This window comes from Ursus americanus, chromosome 14 (genome assembly GCF_024610735.1).
Source record: "Ursus americanus isolate L20-20 chromosome 14, mUrsAme1.1.p, whole genome shotgun sequence".
In the NCBI taxonomy this organism is placed as follows: Eukaryota; Metazoa; Chordata; class Mammalia; order Carnivora; family Ursidae; genus Ursus; species Ursus americanus.
The window spans coordinates 2133828-2152343 of record NC_142140.1 but is presented as its reverse complement, the minus strand read 5'-3'; the positions used below and the strand labels follow the sequence as shown (position 1 = coordinate 2152343).

Below are 18516 nucleotides of genomic sequence, written 5' to 3'. Positions count from 1 at the left end.
GACATGAACTACTGTCCCTTATTAAAGAACTTGAGAAAATTCAAAGGCAGAAAAATACCCACTCAAGGCTGGGGCCAGGCCAGGCCTGCTTGACAGGAACCTCCAGGGTAAGGTCCCGGTCTTCTCTAAATGGGTCTCCAGTTCCAGTTCTGAACCACAAACCATCAAAACGTTGCAACCACTCCTGTACCCTTCCAGGCACAATCCAGGATGGGCCAGATCTCCTGCTCAACTCACTTCTGGGGGAGAAAGAGAAGGGAAAATCTGTCCCCAATGCATTACCTTCAACCCAACAGGCACCCCAGAAGAAAACGGGTGGAGATAAAGATTTAGGGGAGTGTGCCGATGGGCTGTGATCAGGTCTCAGAAGGTGGGCTGGGTGCCGGCGACTTTAGCCACTTCACTTACCATCTCTGATATCCAGTGCTCGGTTTAGTGCTTTAGGAATGTGTCCTTAACCTTCACCTGGCTTGTAAATCATAAGCAGTAAATGTGAAATGCCAAACACAAGCACACAGCAGGGAAAACTATCTGGTACACTATGCCAGGATTATCTGCCAACTCCTGTATCCACTTCAGCCCTTCCCTCTACCATGGGAAGAAAATGAGGGGCACAGTACCAGAAACGGACAGGAGCCAAAGGATGGCCACTCTGAGACCATTCACCTCCAGAAGACCAGCAGCCTCCCTCCACTTGCTCTCTGTCCTCATCTCAGAATGATAAGACATGCAGATCCTTTATCCTCCAGCCACAGCGAGACTGACACACAGCTCAAGCATACATATCTGTCCAATATGCCAGCCCTACACCAGGGTCTGTTGTAGAAAACGGCTCTGATACAGTCAGCCAGAGCCCCAGAGCCACAGTCCCGACCTTTCTCCAGCCTCAAAACCCTCACATGCGCCACTCCTTCCCAGCACTCCAGGGGCTGCCGTGGCTCCTGTTCAACCTTCCGATTTTAGTTCCAACTTAACTTCCTCAGAAATGCCTTCCCTAGCCTCCAAATAAAGGAGACTCCGCACATCCATTTGTCCCTCTCTGGGCATCGTGTATCGTCCTTTGCAGCACTATCACAATTTCCAATGCTGTACAATCCTGCTTACTTCTGTAACACCTGCCTCCTCCACTACCAGGTGGTCAGGTACCTGAAAGCCACTTCTTCCTTGCTCACCAATGGAAACCCAACTCCTGGCTCTAGATTGCTCTGGACTTGCTGAATGAATTAACTGATGTAATAACACACCTTTCCTTCTACGATGTCTGATCTTAAGGAATAAGGTCCCCTAGGACACTAGGATCTTGGGAAAAGAAATGAAAGAAAGCCGAGGAACCAGGCCAGGTGCTCAGACAGCCCCCAGCCTGTTGCAAGAGTGGGTAACAGAACACACCAGGAGCTGCCTGGGCAGGGATTGGGAAAGTCAGGTCTGTGACACTGCAACACCCAAGACACCAGCCCCTGAAGCCCACGGAGGCCTAGGACTGCAATGTCGCACAGTTTCAGGTGCTCTTGGACTTTCCCTCAAGAGAAAATATGAAGAACTAAATGGTGAGACTGGCGAGCTGATGAAGATGACTCAGAGTCTGGGGGCAGGCCTGCAGGAACAGCTACCCTCTTGCCTCAGGGAGCCCTCTTCTCTTTCCCCAGCAAGTGTCATATCATGCAAGCATTCTGTAATGGAATGGGAACCCCAAGTTCCCATCTGCCCTCCCAGGTTCATAAGAACTGGTGCTCCAGGAAGTTCACACTCAGGAGGAATTCTGGGCCCAAAGTTTGACCATCAGAGAGAGGAACATCTTTTTGTCACGTTGTCAAGCCAGAACGGGCAGAGCCAGGTCACTCGCAATCTACCTCTGGAGGGCCTCTTCTCCCTTCACCTTTGCAGCCTATTTGCAGAACAATCACCGGCACCCGGCACAGGCTTGCATTATGCTCATTTCCCCATCCCCAAGCTCTGGGGCAAGTTTAAAAGTCCTCGTCCTGTCTCAGAATCAGGTCTGAATTAATACCCTTCCTCAAAAGAACTCCAGTAGCAAAGTGAAAACAGACGCACTAGACAATGCCCTTTGAAAGCCCCAGCAGGGACAACTGGTGACAATGCAGCCCCTGGCTCTGAAAGAAACCTTAAGGTTAAAGGTTCACAGAGGCAGAAGAATTACCAAAGTACAAGTTTGTTCAAATTTCCTCCGGCAGATTTAAACAACCAGGGTCAAGCTGAAGATTGCTGGCAAAAACCTATGAGACAACCCAGCCCCTTTGAACTGCGTGGAGAAAGGAAAATATACGGTCTGGGAGGGATCTATGTTATAGCTTTTAAAAATGTTCTTGAAAAGGTCACCCCTGTTAACTCAAAATCAGCCCGCTGAAGGATGTTTGAAAACTGCCTCTCTAAAACAACAGGGCTGCTGGGCCCTCACCGTGTGCGGCGAGCAGCACTGAGGTCGCCGTGTTCCCGACATTAGTGTGCTGACCCTCTGTGGGCCATGAAATTAACCATCAGCACGGCAGAAATCTGCTCTGAGTTAAACTACTTTGCTACGCAAAGTGGCCTGAAAATGAAATATGAGGACCGAATTTCCACTGAAAGATGAACTTGTCTAACCTCAAGGCAGGCTTCCTCCACTGTGAACTCTGTGTGGCCACTGGTTTCCAGCACCGCAGGAGGGTGGGTAATTGCTGCAGGCAGTGGGAAATGACCCCTTATCCATCCACTCGTTCGTTTACTCATGTCTGCGTGCACCAAACATTGACTCAGGGCCAGGCCAGGTCCTGGGCCCCTGCACACAGAGTTGAATGGTAACAGGCTCCTGCCCTCAAAGGGATCAAGTCCAGTGGAAAACATAACCCAGTAAACAGAAAATGACAACAGATGTGGAGAAAATGAGATCCTAGGGTATAGATAGGATGTCAGAGGCCCTCAAACAAGGGTCACCTAATTTAGGCTAGGGAAAGCCAATACTGAGGCTTCCCAGAAAAGTGCATGTAGCCAGATGACGCAGCATCGAGAAAGCATGCTCTGTCTGTCTGAGACCTGCTAGTAGTTCGTTAAGCCGGGAGTCCTGGGAGAGACAAAGAGAGAGAGACAGAGAGACACAGAGCCATCAGAAGGGCTGATGTGAGCCATGCTGAGGAATTTGGCCTTTATGCCAATGGAGGGCAACTCAAGACTTTTAAAACAGGAAGGTAAAATAACTACATTAGCAATTTAGAAAGAGTTCTTGGCTACAGAGGGTGCCAGTGATTGTTCTGCAAATAGGCTGCAAAGGTGAAGGGAGAAGAGGCCCTCCAGAGGTAGATTGCGAGTGACCTGGCTCTGCCCGTTCTGGCTTGACAACGTGACAAAAAGATGTTCCTCTCTCTGATGGTCAAACTTTGGGCCCAGAATTCCTCCTGAGTGTGAACTTCCTGGAGCACCAGTTCTTATGAACCTGGGAGGGCAGATGGGAACTTGGGGTTCCCATTCCATTACAGAATGCTTGCATGATATGACACTTGCTGGGGAAAGAGAAGAGGGCTCCCTGAGGCAAGAGGCGGGGGAGGCTGGAATCAGAGAGACCGTGGAGGAACACCATCCAATTGGGCACTAATGGAGGCCTGACCTAAGGGAGCAGCTGCAGTGATGGGAAAGACCACACAGTCAGAGGACAGGCAGGAGGGACAAGACTTGGTCACCGATTTAAAAGAAGGACACACTGAGGATCGTTTCAAAGGTCATGCCCCGGTGAGCCTGGGTGGCTCAGTCAGTTAAGCATCCAACTCTTGGTTTTGGTTCAGGTCATGATCTCAGGGTCATGGGACCACCCCGCCCTCCCCTGCCCCGCATTGGGCTCCTTGCTCAGCTCAGAGTCTGCTTGGGAGTCTCTCTTCCTCTGCCCCTCCCCCCACTTACGCTCTCTCTCTCTCTCTCTCTTTCTCTAAGATAAGTAAGTAATCTTAAAAAAAAAAAAAAAAGTTCATGCCTTAGGAGAATGAAGGTACTGTTCCCCAGGAAGGTGAGGAAGTGAAAAGGGTGGTCTTGAGGATGTGGAGTCTGAGGACCTGTGATGTTCACTGATGAGGAAACCAGCCCAATAAGCAGATGGATCCACAAGTCTAGAACTTCCTACTGCAGTTTAATTAAAATTAAATAAAAGGAAATATCCAGTTCCTCAGCTGCACTAGCCACAGTAAGAGTACTCATTAGCCACATGTGGCTCACAGCCACCATGCTGAACTGTGCCACCATACAACATTTCCATCATCACATCCCAGCTGTTGGAAAGTGCTGAGCAAGGCCCCGCAGCGATTTCTGAAAAACTGTCACTCGCAGCCCAAGTGTCTATCAGCCCTCTCTTGGCCATACTGATTGCTGATGGTAACAAGGTCTGTGCTGGCAAACGTTGGCTTCCATTCCTGGTTTTTCCATCTACTTGTCTGTGTAAATGCTCAAGAAATGGAGGTCTTGTTATGCAGTCTTTTTTTTCTCTAGAGCGTAAGTTCTGAGGACTACGTCCGAATGTGCCCTGGATCACCATATTTCAGAAACAGGGAACACTGAGTAGACACATATGCGCACACACGTGAGGGTCTTCTGTGCTTATGGCATAAGGCCCTGAAAATCATCTAGAAATGACCACAAGCAGAGCTGTTTAAGTGCCACACTGCAATATAACTGGGAAGGCAGAGCTCTAGTCCCTGTGTCAGATGACCAAGGACAAGCCACTGACCCTCCCTTGGGCTTTAAGCAACCCAAATAAATCTATGATAAAGAGCGAAGCCACGAGGCCAGATAGGGCGGGTTCTTGAGGCCAAGCAGGTCAATGCTAGCAATTCCAAGCACCAATTTTAAAAGAAAAAAGTCAGGTTTATCTTTAGGTAGCACCTGTATATGCCACCAAGTAAATATCCTCAGGAAGTAGGTTAGAGACAAAGGAAATTATTTTAGTCTTCCTGAAGGCCCCAAGACAAGAGAGGCATCAGCACAACACAAGAGATATGGAAAGAAGGAAAGTCAACTTCTCTCTTAACAGCAAAACTTGTTTCTTCTCCTGCCAAGAGAGGATCACCACATTAACTAAGTCCTCCCCACTCTCTCCCCACCCACCCAAGGCCACTTCAAAGCAGCAGGAGCCTAATCACACAGCGCAAGAAAATAAAAGACCCAATTAACAAAGAAACAAAACTCAAACAATCCAGGGGAGAACGGAAGCTGAAATGTCTATTTTTGACAGACTGACTTCTATATAAACTGCTCCTCAGGAGCCACAATCCCTGCCACAGTGGGCAGGGGCTAAGGTCTGAGAGCGGCTTCCCGGCAAACCAGGGCCTCTGAAATCAAACTGGATTAGGCCCCCACGGAGTCAGCTACTGACCTCTGGAGTCCCGTTTTTGCGGGCTGTACACTGTACGGGGAAACCCTCCGACCTCTGGCTGGCAGAGCGGAGTGAGATAATAAAGGGTGTAGCGCGATGGCCAGCAAACAACAGATGTTCCCGAAGTGTCCGTTCCCCCTCCTTCCTTCTGAGAGGCAGACCTTCCTCGCCTCTGTTCTGCATTGCCACGTCAGCACCCACCAAAGCCACACTTTCCCTCCTGATGGTGTCCATTCTGCCTATGGTTGCCCTCCCTCCATCTTCCGGCCAGCTCTGGAAGCCTCAGTCAGAATCAGGAGAGGGATGCATGGCCCCAGACCACTTGTCACAGGCCCTCTCCTCAGACTCTTCAAAAGCCGGCAGAATCTCCCGGCTTAAAAACCGTCCACCTGCCTCTAACTACAGGCTCTCCAAGCTCCCTCAGGCCCAAGGGTCTCTACAGCTCAGCTCCATAGCCCGCTGCTTCCCTGTGAGCTATACAGTCCAGCCCTCCCTTCACCCCTGTGTCCCCGTCCACTCTCGAGTCCTCTAGCGGGAAAGCCTCTCCTCTTCCCACTGAGAAAATCTCAGCCATCCTTCAAAGCTCTGATCCTCCTAACTCGCCCATGACCCTCATGCCCTGGCCTTACCTTCTCCCACTTCTCCCACAGACTGGCTGCCCCCTTCTTTGGCCAGGTCTGCTCTCACACCTCTGACTGCTCAGGCCGCTCCCCGGGTCTGCTCTGCCCTCTCTTTTTCTCTGCCTGGAAACCTCCAGGTCACCCTTCCAGGCCCAGCCCAGGGTTCCCTCCTGAGGCATGCCCTTCCTGCCTGTCCCAGGCAGAGGCACTCATACCCTAAGCTGCTCTTCATAAAGCCATAAGATGACTCCGCATCTTAACCGGCTGTTGGCCCTGCCTCCTGCTCCTCCCTGGCCCTCCAGACCATGAGCTCCTTGAAAATAGGCGCGTCTGTATCTGCCCTCACATCCAAGCAGAGTGTACAATATATGTCTGTAGAGTCTCTGAATAAATGGATAAAAGCACTAAATCACAGTGCCATCTGATCCTCTCCCATCATACAGGCTGACGAAAGCCCTCAAAATGGGGGCTACAAGCCCAAATGTCTACAGGGCCCAGGCAATCTAAAGAGCACATGCCCCCTTTACCCAGCTCCAGGCCTGTGCCACCACACTGGAGCATGGCTCTGAAGATACTAAAATCTTGTGTTTCTAAGAAGCCAGGAATCTGGGTTGTTAAATGAGATCTCCTGATTTATTTATTGGGGGGGGGGGTGCAGAGGGAGAGGGAGAGAGAGAATCCTAAGCAGGCTTCACGCCCAGCATGGCTCAATCTCACAACCCTGAGATTATGACCTGAGCTGAAATCAAGAGTTGGACATTCAACCAACTGAACCACCCAGGCGCCCTGTATCTCCTGATTTTTAAATACTAGCAATGAATATTTTTTAATTCTAATGATTAGATGGGCCACCAAAACACATCTGTAGGCCAGACTGTGAACAAGACCCTAATGTGGGATGAGACCCTACCACTGGATGAACAGACAGGACGACCCATTCTCCTGTCAGGCACTAAGGACAGAAATGGAAGATCCAGGAATAGAACAGGAAGGATCCCAACAGGCCCTCCATACACAAGCAAATGGCACTTACTACATGCTTACCATAGCCCAAGTAATGTCTTAGGCACATTTAATCCTCTCAATATATATTCATTTATTTAATTCAATTCAACTAAATTATTTAACTCAAATATTATTGAGTAAAGATAACCCACAGAAAAGGAAAAAATATTTGCAAATCATCCATTAGTAAGGGTCTAGTATTCAGAATACATAAAGAAATCAATAATAAAAGCCAATAACTCAATTTAAAAAATGGGCAAAGGATCTGAATATTGACAATTCTCCAAAGAAGATATACAAATGGCCAACAAGCAATGAAAAGATGTTCAACATCACTAGCCATCAGGAAAATGCAAATTAAAAGCACAATGAGATAGCACCTCACACCCACCAAGACAGCTATAATCCAAAAGACAGAAAATAACAGGTATCGGTAAGGATGAAGAGAAATCAGACCAGTGTACGCAACTGGTGGGAATGTAACGTGGTGCGGCTGCTATGGAAAACAGCCTGGCAATTCCTCAAAAAGTAGAAATAGTTACCCTATGACCCAGTAATTCCATTCCTAGGTATATACCAAGGAAATAAAAACCTATGTCCACACAAAGACTTGTACACAAATGTTCACAGCAGGATTATCCCTAATCGCCAAGAAGTGGAAACAATCAAATGTCCTTCAGCTGATGAACGGATTAAAAAGCAGTATACACGCATACAGGAATACTATTCAGCCATAAAGAGGAATGAAGTACAGCTGGGGGAGGCGGAAGGGAGAGTTACTCTTTAATGGACGTAGAGTTCCAGTTTTTTGGGTGTTTTTTTTTTAAGATTTTACTTATTTATTTGACAGACAGAGCACGTACACACACACAAGCAGAGGGAGAGGGAGAAGCAGGCTCCCCATGGAGCAGGGAGCCTGACGTGGAGCTCAGTCCCAGGACCCTGAGATCATGACCTGGGCCGAAGGCAGACACTTAACCAACTGAGCCACTCAGGCACCCCCTGAGTTTCAGTTTTTTAAGATGAAGAGTTCTGGAGATGGGTGCCACTGGACTATAAACTTAAAAATGGTTAAACAGTCGGGACACATGGGTGGCTCAGTCAGTTAAGCATATGACTCTTGATTTTGGCTCAGGTCATGATCTCAGGGTGGTGGGATGGAGCCCCAAGACAGGCTCCCTGCTGACCACCGAGTCTGCTTTAGATTTTCTCTCTCCCTCTCCCTCTGCCCCTCCCCACCCCTTTCTCTCTTTCTCCCTGTCTTTCTTTCTCTCTCTACCCCCTTAAAAAAAAAATGGTTAGATGGGAAATTTTATGTAATATGATGTACATTACCATAATTAAAAATAAATTTTTAAAAAATTTCTCTAAAAAAGGAATGAAGTATATGTACTCCATATTACAACATGATGAACCTTGAAAGCATCACACTGATTGAAAGAAGCCAGTTGCAAAAGGTCACATGTTGGATGATTCCATTTTTATGAAATGTCCAGCAAAGGCGAATCTGTGGACATTAAGTAGATCAGTGGTTGCATAGACCTGGGGGAGGGGAGAATGGAGAGTGACTGCTAATGAGTATGGGGTTTCTTTTTGTAGTGAATAAATATTCTCAACTTAGGTTGTGACAATGGCTCTACACAACTCTGGGAACATACTGAAAACCACCAAAGTGTACACTTGAAATGGATGCATCTTGTGGTATGTGAATTTTATCTCAATAAAAATGTTTACAAACATTACTGAATATCTACTCTGTGCTAGGCCCTGGACTGGCCCTAGAGCTACCAAGAAATTCAGATGTGGTCTCTGTCCCTGAGATGCCTCCAGACTTAAAGGAACACTTGAATAAAGGGAAGCCAGGCATTGCAGCAGAGCAGTAGAGACACGAGGTGCCATCCGACCCTAGGAGGGCTCATTCCTGCTCCTCGTCCCACCCGGAGGCCATCACTGAAACGCCAGGCTCCTTCTCACCAGGACACGGGCCTCCAGATCACCAAGTGCACCCGACCTACAGACACGGTCACCCTGGGCACAGTCTCAAAGGCCTGCTGGGCAAAGGAACAGACTCAACCTCCAAGACAAGGGTGCCTCATCCCTAGCCTGTTCGAGGCTCCGGCCAACAAAAGAATGACCGAGCAGGGAATATGTCTCAGGGCTTAATTTACAGGTTGTTTCCTGGGATGCCTGCCCAAATCTTATTCCAACCTGGATGAAGTGATTCTGAAGAAAAACCCAGGAGACAAAGAAGATAGAAAACAAAGAAGATGCTAAGTAAAAAGTTTAAAAGCAATTAATTTTAAATGATTACAGCTTTACCAAAAGCTGTGGCTATGATTTCCTTCTGACTTTGATTATAACCTTCCAGCAAAATATTTGCCTCCAGAATGCAAAGTCTTTGCATTATTTTCTATTCCTAGCATGACTACAAAAATATTCTTTGATTTAACATTTGATATGTTTTGTTCTCAAGGGCAAGCCCCATGAGAAGAAAAATGTACCCCAACAGAATGAAATATGACTACCTGCTTCCATTTTTCTTTCCTGTTGGTTCCTGCTCAAATATTCTGCATTAATTTAAACTCAAGGCTGCGTCTCTGATGTTGTGTTACCTTCACACTGTCACCCAAACCAAAGCAAAGTCACCCGCCGTCCAGTGCCAGGAGCCTGGGCTGCAGACAAAGCTCAATTTGAGAGTCTCCTGGAGACAGCAAAAGGCACTCCAACTTGGAAGGAGATCGGGAGGGGTGAGAGTGATAAGGTAGCAGGCGACACAGAGAAACCTGTATTTGAACACAGGCACACTTGGCACGGAGTGCAGCCAACTTCCTACTGGACGGAGAGAGGTTTTCAGCACATTAACACAAGAGGCACCAGTCCTGGCCTCTGCTTCACTCAGTGGTAGAGGGCATCCCAGAAGTGGCACTGCAGAGGAGAATCTACTGCTACGGTGTGTACCTCTTAACACAGAAGACAAAATCAAAGGCAGCACCCCCAGAGTGCGCACGAGGTGCACAGGGAACCCAGGCCTGGCAGATGCTAGGAGCTAAGAGGTTAAGTTCGCAGCGCCTGGGGGGCGCAGTCGTTAAGCGTCTGCCTTCAGCTCAGGGCGTGATCCCGGTGATCTGGGATCGAGCCCCACCTCACGCTCCTCTGCTAGGAGCCTGCTTCTTCCTCTCCCACTCCCCCTGCTTGTGTTCCCTCTCTCGCTGGCTGTCTCTCTCTGTCAAATAAATAAATAAAATCTTTAAAAAAAAAAAAAGAAGAAGTTAAGGTTAAAGAAGTATTTCCACTTATATCAACTCCTTTAAATATGTCTCAATATTTTAGGACACACATGTATGAATACCATAACATAACAACATACTGCTGTACAGATTTATAAAAAGACCAGAGGCAAAGAAAACCAAAATCGGGTTTTTTGTTTGGCTGGCTGGTTTTACATTAGCATAACGCCCAAATTCCGTGCACCGCCAGGCCCCTTTGTTGTCTCTGCTTATACAGCTACCACGCTGCTTTCTGGGTATTATGTGAAGGTACCCGAAGGGTAATGTAAAAAATCTGGTTGAAAACACACATTCATTCACACACCTTGTTTCTCGGGTCCAAAGAGAGCGTCTCAGACAGACTGCAGAAAAACTGCAGGGCACACTCCTTGATGAAACAAGCCAAAGGGACAAGCACTTTCTCCACATCGGCACCAAGAGCACAGGGAGTTGGAAAAACAGAGAAGGCAAAGTAGCTTAAGTTTTACCAAGACTGTTTTCTCCCAGGCTGCAGAGACAAAGACCCCCGGGACTGCTGACTGTTTTCCCTCCAAAGAGAGTAACCAAGTCAGACTTACAAGGCTTTGGCTGCTGTCATCAGCTCCAGCCAGGGAGGACCCAGAGACCCAGAGAGGGTCCAAGCCAGGCAGGAAGCACCGCTTAAATAGTGGGCAGAGGAGGCAAGGGATCAGGCGACAAGTCGTGGCAGAAGAGCTGCTGTTCATTAACAACTGGAACAAAAGACCAGGAGACAATACACTGTTAATCCTAGCAGCCACAAGAGGACTATAAATTGCCAAGCCAAGATACCAGCATTTTTCAGCTCTCCTCTTTCCTGCCAGAGTTAGATTGAGGATGGGTCCAAGTCCCTCACCCCCACCCAAGTCTTTAAAACATACATTACTGAATCTTTTTGAAGTTCTAACCCTGAAAGATTTATACCCTAAAATGGATTAGAGAAAAATACTGCCCTGAGACACTACTATAGGGGGCTGGAGTGGACAGATATACTTTTTCATTCCCATTGAGAATGCCGGAGTAGGAGCTGTGGGTCAGATTAACACAGGTTCAGAGCTAGCCCTGACACAGGAACTGTGCTCCCTGCCTAACCTCTCTGAGCTTGCTTTTTCACCTGTAAAATGGGAATACCACCTCTTACCTCACGAAACGGCTCTGAGTGTTAAATGGGGAAAGAAAATAGCTTAAGGGCAGCACTAAATAAAGGCTAAGTACTAGTGTCACTATTAACCTCCCCCTGGTACCACAGGAGTTTTATCTACGGCCACGTGGCTCAAGGAGATACAGCCCAATTTTCTCCTAAGTTAAGAAAGGAACGTTTTGGGTAGTGAAAATACTTTGGGGGGAGCAACAGAATCAAAGAGAACTGCCTTTAATATAAGATATATTAAACTTCAGGGATATCATCATAGAACTGAGACAATCATTCTAATTTCCTTCTACTAGGGCTAATGTATTCAGCAAGGGGTCTAAATCACTCACAGCAAGTGGGGAATTCTAACAAGAGCCCAATCTTCCAGCAATCCCAGGTATGGGTGCATTGCCTGCCGCCAGTACGAGTCCCTCCCCCAGAATCTTGCATCGGCCTAAAGCTCAGGCCAAATCTTGTCACAACCCTGCTTTAAAACGCTGCCAAGGCCCTTAGAAGAAATCTATGCTAAGGGCCTAACCTAATCTAAGTTCAACACTCAGCACTCTAAAGGATCTGGCCCACCAACCCTTCTACCTCCATCTGCGTCACACCTCCCCAAACATCATGCTGATTTCCAGCCACAACTAAATGCTAGCAGTTACCTCTGACTCTAAACAGACAAAAAGGCAGGTTTAAACCACAGAGGCCTGACCAGGCATTTCCTCCACTAGGAAAGCTCTTCTTTCCCCCATCATGCCCTATACCCCACTGCCTAGCAAAGGCAGTTATTCCTGCTTTTGTCCTGTATGCAGAAAGCTCTGAAAGGTCACTCTGCACATGGGACAATGCCCTCTCCCCAGCTCTGCTGTTAGATCCTAGAGGGAGGGAAAAGAATCAACATGCATAATGTATCTACTGGAGGCCAGGCCCCATGCTGACTGTTTTCTGTCCACTAACCCATGAAGAAAGTTCTTTGCTCACTATGACCATCCAGCGCAGGAAGTGGGACACAGCTTCACCCATTCAGACTTACCGAATGCCTACCACACACCTGGCTCTGGCGCAAATGCTGAGAATACGCTCGTAAATAAGCCAGACATGATTCCTACTTTGCTCTTGGGGAGGACAGGGACAGTCAACAAGTAAACACACAGTTATTAGATAGCGAAAAGGGCTGTGAGGAAGTAAAACAGGGACATGAGAAAGTACATGGGGGAAAGAGTCGAAGACACTTTAGCTAGGCAGCTCAGAGGAGCCTTCTCTAAAGGACACTCAAGCTGAGATATAAATGAGGAGCCAGATGTACCAAAGAGAGGGAACAGCAGGTGCAAACCTAGCCCATTCAGTAAGAATGAGGCCAGTGAGACTGAAGGTCAGAAGCAAGGGATGAGCTCAGAGGAAGACGGAAGCCAGATCGTGGGTTCTGTGGCCCACAGAGAAGAGGCCGGCTTTTACTCTAAGAACAAAGAGAAGCCACTGGGAAGTGTTGAAGCTGAGGGCTGACATGATCTGATGAACCTCTGTAAAAGCAGTTCGCTGCCTACTGTATGGAAATGGAATAGCAGGAAGAGGAGGGCAAGCAGGCAGTGAGAAGAAGGTCCAGTCTTATAGGAGGCCAGCTGACAGAGGCAGGGATTTGGCCTCTGGAGCACTCTCAAGAAGGCAAAGATGGCTATGGATTTATGAGTCATGAGGATAGGTAACTAAAGGTATTAACCAGATCCAGGTTAGGGGCAGCAGAGTTAGGTAAGCACCAGCCCAGTGTTCTTTATACTTTCCTTTATCGGAAAAATAGGTCTAACACTCCCATCACTTGGAGTTGTTGCACAAATGCAAATTCTTAGCAACAGGCATGGGCCAGAGCAGGTACTCAAATATGGGCGCCCTTTCCCTCATTTTTTCTCATTTCTCTGCAAAGGGTGGGAATCTGATCTATGGAAGGAAGACAGTGGCAGCTTTGGCCTCACCATCCCACTGTGTTCAGGTTGCATTTTAACGGCTATAAGAAGGTAAGAACAGTCTCCTCGCTCAGGAGGTAAGAGAAAAGTAAGAAGAGCCACGATGTACGTACAAGAGAAAAAAATCCTCTTTTTTTCTTTTACAGTTTTGCAGTCTAAACTAAGTACTTGCCAAATTCTTGGAGGCATTAAAATTTGGTTATATAGGATAAGGCTGGCACCTGAAACATTTTGTCCTACAAAGAGCTTCTCTATAAATGGATATGTTAGAAGAGGGCCAGGGGGAGTATAAAGTGATCTGAGGAAGCATGGCAAAGAGCTCCAGCTTTGGGACCAGGGGAACCTGGGCTGTGCCACTTACCAGCAGCGTCCCTATGCCCCAATTTCTTCAACAATTAAATGGTAACCACCACACTCCTTGCATAGTTTGCCTGGGAAGTGGCAAACATGCGAGAAAAGCAAAGCCAATAAAGAGCTGTGTGGTTGCTATCTGCCAGTGCATGGAAGGTCCAAAATTAGGTTCAAAGATCGCACAGTAAGTAAAGGAAAAAGCCAGGCCTCGAGCCCAGTTCTGACTTCAAAAACATGTCCTTCATTACTCACCTACACTATTTACTAAGAAAATCAACAATAATAACAAAAACCCTAAAAGTGCCTTCTTGTTTTATTTTAAACTGGCTCTTCCATCTCCAACCTAGACTGGCTCAGACTACATGTCTTAAAATGTACTTGGACTTGACTAAACAGAATTGTTAAGAGAAGGGAAGGGGAAAAGGGTAGAGAGGATCACATGACCCTTAACATTCATCTGACGACTAAAACATGACTTAGTGGAAGACTTTAGATCGTGTGACCTTGGGCAGGTCCCTTCCCTTTAGCCTCCACTTCCTCCACTGTGAAATGGAGAAATGACCTCAGACTGCCTGCAGCATGGAACAACTGGGAGATAACAAAGATCGAAGTACTTAATACTCATCACTACAGCTGGGGCCCAATATGCCCAGCGACCAATGAGGTCATCTGCCCAATATATATTCCCATTTGTGCTTATAGGTGTAGAGGATATCTTATAATTGGAAGGAAACAGAAGGCAATGGAAAACAGGAAAGTAACCAAATACTTGGGTCAACAGTGAACAAGAGACTTCTTTTAGCTGTACACCCTTTTATGCCAGGTGCTTCTATTATTTTATCATTTTCCTCTAAAAACAGAGCAAGTTTTAAAGCCCTGTCCACAGATTTAACTGTGGTAAAATGTGTCCCCAAAAGTAATCCACAAAGGTATAATAGCGGCTTCCTCTGGAGAAATAGGAGGGGCAATTAGGGGACTTTTGCCTAATTTGAAACGTTCAATTTCTTCACAAGCCGAACATATTCATGTATTACCTGTATAATTAAAAATTAATTAAGTGGTACATCTTTGGAGGGCATTTTGGCAGTACCCATCATGACTGAAAATGCATGTGCCCTTTGCCCCAAGCCAGTTCAGTTCTAGGAGCTTACCCTACAGATAGATTAGCACCCCCACCAGACTTGTTCTAGAAAATTCACTGAAGCATCATTAGCAACAACTGGAAAGGACGTAAGCGTCCAGCATTAAGAGTTAGTTAAGAAAACGGTGGCACAAGTGTACAGTGGAAGTTTACATGACCCTTAAAAATAATACAGCTTTGGGGGCACCTGGGAGGCTCAGTCCACTAAGACTCGATTTCTGCTCAGGTCATGATCTCAGGGTCCTGAGATTGAGCCCCACTAGGGCTCTGTGCTGGGCGTGGAGCCTGCTTATGATTCTCTCTCCCTCTCTAATAAATAATTATAATATAGTTTTGTGTGTATAGATATGGAGCCCTTGGTGGTGACTAAAACAGTGTATCCAGTGTTACCATTTTGTCAAGAGAAAGAAGAGCAAGGGGGTTTACATACACAGAGGTAGGCTTGTCTTTACATGGAGTTTTTTGAAATGATACATGGAACTGGGAACAGCGGTAGACTCTGGTTGACTCTGAAAATGGGAACCAGGAGACCAAAGAACGGATGAGTGGAGACTTCTTTTTTTGGGCACTTTTTACATATGCCCTTTTGCTAGTCTTTGAGTTTTCTTACTTGTTCGTGTATTACAAACTCATCTTGAAAACAAACCAAAAAAACAAAACAAAAAACTTTAAGGAAGCACCTTCCTGCGCGGTTGTGCTGGGTGGGAAGAGCTTCCAAGTCAGCCGGCCGCCAGTTCGAGTCCCAGAACCTCCGCTCCCTTGCCGCGCGGGGCCTTGGGCGAGCCCCGTCCGCCTCTCGCTACCTGGGGGTGGGGAAGCCCCGGCCGTGAGGTGAGGCCGTCTCCCTTCCCGGGCAGCGGCTCGGGCGAGCTCGGACACGGGGCCCCGCCGCTCCGCCCAGCGTCCCCGAGCCCGGCTCCCGCCCCGGCCCGCGCTCACCGCCAATGATGGTCCGGATGAGGGAGGCGTGCCCGGGGCAGTCGACCAGCGTGACCTGAAGCTGCGGCTCGCCGGGCTCGGGCTCGGCTCCGGACGCCGCCGGGGGCTCGGGCAGCGCCGACCGCAGGCGCGCGGGCAGCGGCACCGAGAAGCACGAGAAGCCCAGGTCGAGCGTGATGCCGCGCTCGCGGCTCTGCGGCTGCTTGTCGAAGGCGGCGGTGGAGGCCGTGGTACTCAGCGCCCGCGCCAGCGCCGTCTTGCCGCTGTCGATGTGGCCCAGCACGCCCACGTTCACGTTCACCCGTCGACCTGCCATGCCGCCGCTGCCGCTGCCGCCCGCCGGCCCTCCCCTCCCGCGGCCGCCGCTGCGGTCCGGCCAGTTAAGCCGCCCCCCCGCAACTCGCGCGCCGGGTACGCCGGTTCCGGCCCCGAAGCTTCCGCCCTCTCGGCGCCCGCGGGCGCTGCCTGGCCCCGCGCAGTAGGAGGGGGCTCCGGGGTCGGGACTTGAGCATGGTCGCCGACTGTGGGGCTGTTCTCTCACCTGGCTCCTGCCACCTGATGCTTCGAGGAGATGGAGAATGGGGGGATCCGTCCATCCATCCATTCATTGAACAGGCTGTTCTTATGTGCCTACTGGGTACCAGGCACTGCTTTCTCACGGCATTGGGATACAGTGCTCTCTCCATGTTATACTGTATTGGGGCGGGGGTGGGGGTCAGGCAATACACAGGTGAACAAACGTCTGAACCAGACCATTTCAGAGAGGGAGAAGCCTTCCAGGGAAAATAAAAGCCGAGATTAAAAGGGCTAGTGCGCAAGGAGAAGGGAGGACAACTAATGTACAACGAACGGTCAGGGAAGGCCTGTCCCGACTTGCTGATTGAGCCGAGGCTGGAATGTTGAGCAGGAGCCAGCCATGGGGGACTCTGGGAAAGACTGTTACAAGATGGCAGAGAAAGATGTCATCTCTGACTCAGGAGTTCCCGCCCTGCGAGTCTGCAGCCTGGCCTCAAGAGGGGCTGCAGAGCTCCAGACTGTATGTAAAATGTTAAGCTGTGTGCTTGTACCAGAGAGGGTACGTGCCTGTCTCGAAATATCCAGTGTCTGGAGCCACTAGAAAGGTTGTCAACAACAGCCAGGGGTCACAAACAGGGGTCTTCACTGGCTAGGCAAATGACTCAAGGGAGATGAGCAGGGCTTAAGATGCCCCTGAGTGTGGGGACTGGGGACCTGAAGAGTGTCCTTTGTAGAGGAAGCCACCTCTCAGTTCCAGCCAATATACGGCAGGAATGCTAGCCTAACATTGCCCATCTTCCCATGTTTCAAGGGAAGAGAGTGTTTCTCTATGAAATTTCTATATGAAATCTTTCACATGTCAGCAACTAATTTAGCTTTTAATTTAAACATTAAGGTGGCCAAGCACAAAATCCATTCAATTCTGCCTGATGGCCAGTTTGCTGTCTGTGACGAGCCGGGCCATTTTCTGCTACAGTCACACTTGGCAGTAACTGCTCCCTGATGCCTCCTGTGGTCCAGGCCCTGCCCTGGCAACAGAGTCACTGAGAGAAGCAGACACGGTTGGTTCAGTCCCTCTTGCAGTGCAAAGAAGAGGACATGTGTTGGGATCGCTAACACCTTGCACCTGCCACTCTAGGAGACACATGTACAACACAGGGTGAAGACTGAGGGCAGGGGTTTAGAGAAGGGCCAGATAGGACACTTCTGTTTGTCGGGCACATGGCACTCACCTGGGGAAAAGTTACTGCTAGGTGCTTGCACACAAAATACCCGTACAGAAGAGAAGAAGCTGCATGGTAAGCTTACTCTGAAAATGTCTTTCCAAGTATGGTTTTAGTCTGAACCTGTGGCCTTCTCAAACGTCACAGGCAAAAGCTCTGGAGAGTCAGTTATAGGCTGCGATACTGTGATTTATGGTAAGAAATATTTATTTAAGGGGTGCCTGGGTGGCTCGGTCGGTTAAGTGTCTGCCTTCAGCTTGGGTCATGATCCCAGAGTTCTGGGATCGAGCCCTGCATCAGGCTCCTTGCTCAGCGGGCAGCCTGCTTCTCCCTCTGCTCTCTGCAGCTCCCCCTGCTTGTGCACACTCTCTTCCTCTCTCTCTCTGTCAAATAAATACATAAAATCTTTTTAAAAATTTATTTATTTGATCTTCCTCCTGTTCCTGGCACAGAGCTCCAAAAACCCTTGGAATTTCCTGTGATGACAGTGAGAAAGGTGTCTTTTGTTATGTTCCTGAGGTGACTTTTGGAAAGCACCTAAGAATGGGGGCTGGCCACCAGGGAGCCAACCAAGTGATTAGAGTTGGAACTCTCAGTCCTACCCCCTAGCCTCTGGACAGCGGAGAGAAAAAGGAACTGGAGACTCAATCAATTGCCAATGGCCAATGATTTATTCAATCATGCCTGGGTCACGAAGCCTCCCTAAAAACCCAAAAGGACAGTGTTCAGAGACCTTGCACGTTCAAGGAAAGTGGGGAGCTCAGATAAGGCATGGAAGCTCCATGTCCCTTCCCACATACCTTGATCTGTGCATCTCTTGCACCTGGCTGTTCCCAGTTAAATCCTTCTGTAATAAATTTGCCATCCAGTACGTTGTTTCTCTGAGTTCTGTGAGCTGCTGTAGCAAATTAATTGAACCTGAGAACAGGGTCGTTGGAACTTCCCATCGATAGCTGGTCCTCGGGACCATAGGAGAAAATCTGAACTTGCAGTTGGC

At 48.5% G+C, this 18516-nt stretch overlaps 1 protein-coding gene across 2 annotated transcripts in view; it reads right to left on the bottom strand.

Annotated features, from left to right (window-relative positions):
- The window catches only part of EEFSEC (eukaryotic elongation factor, selenocysteine-tRNA specific), a 249398-nt gene extending 233262 nt beyond the window's left edge, over window positions 1-16136 (bottom strand). For both annotated transcript variants that reach the window (XM_045812372.2, XM_045812374.2), the window contains exon 1: window positions 15781-16136. In XM_045812372.2, the coding sequence (XP_045668328.2) occupies window positions 15781-16096 (316 nt within the window). In that variant the 5' untranslated portion in view covers window positions 16097-16136. The remainder of the gene's footprint in view (window positions 1-15780) is intronic.
- Window positions 16137-18516: the final 2380 nt, after the last annotated feature.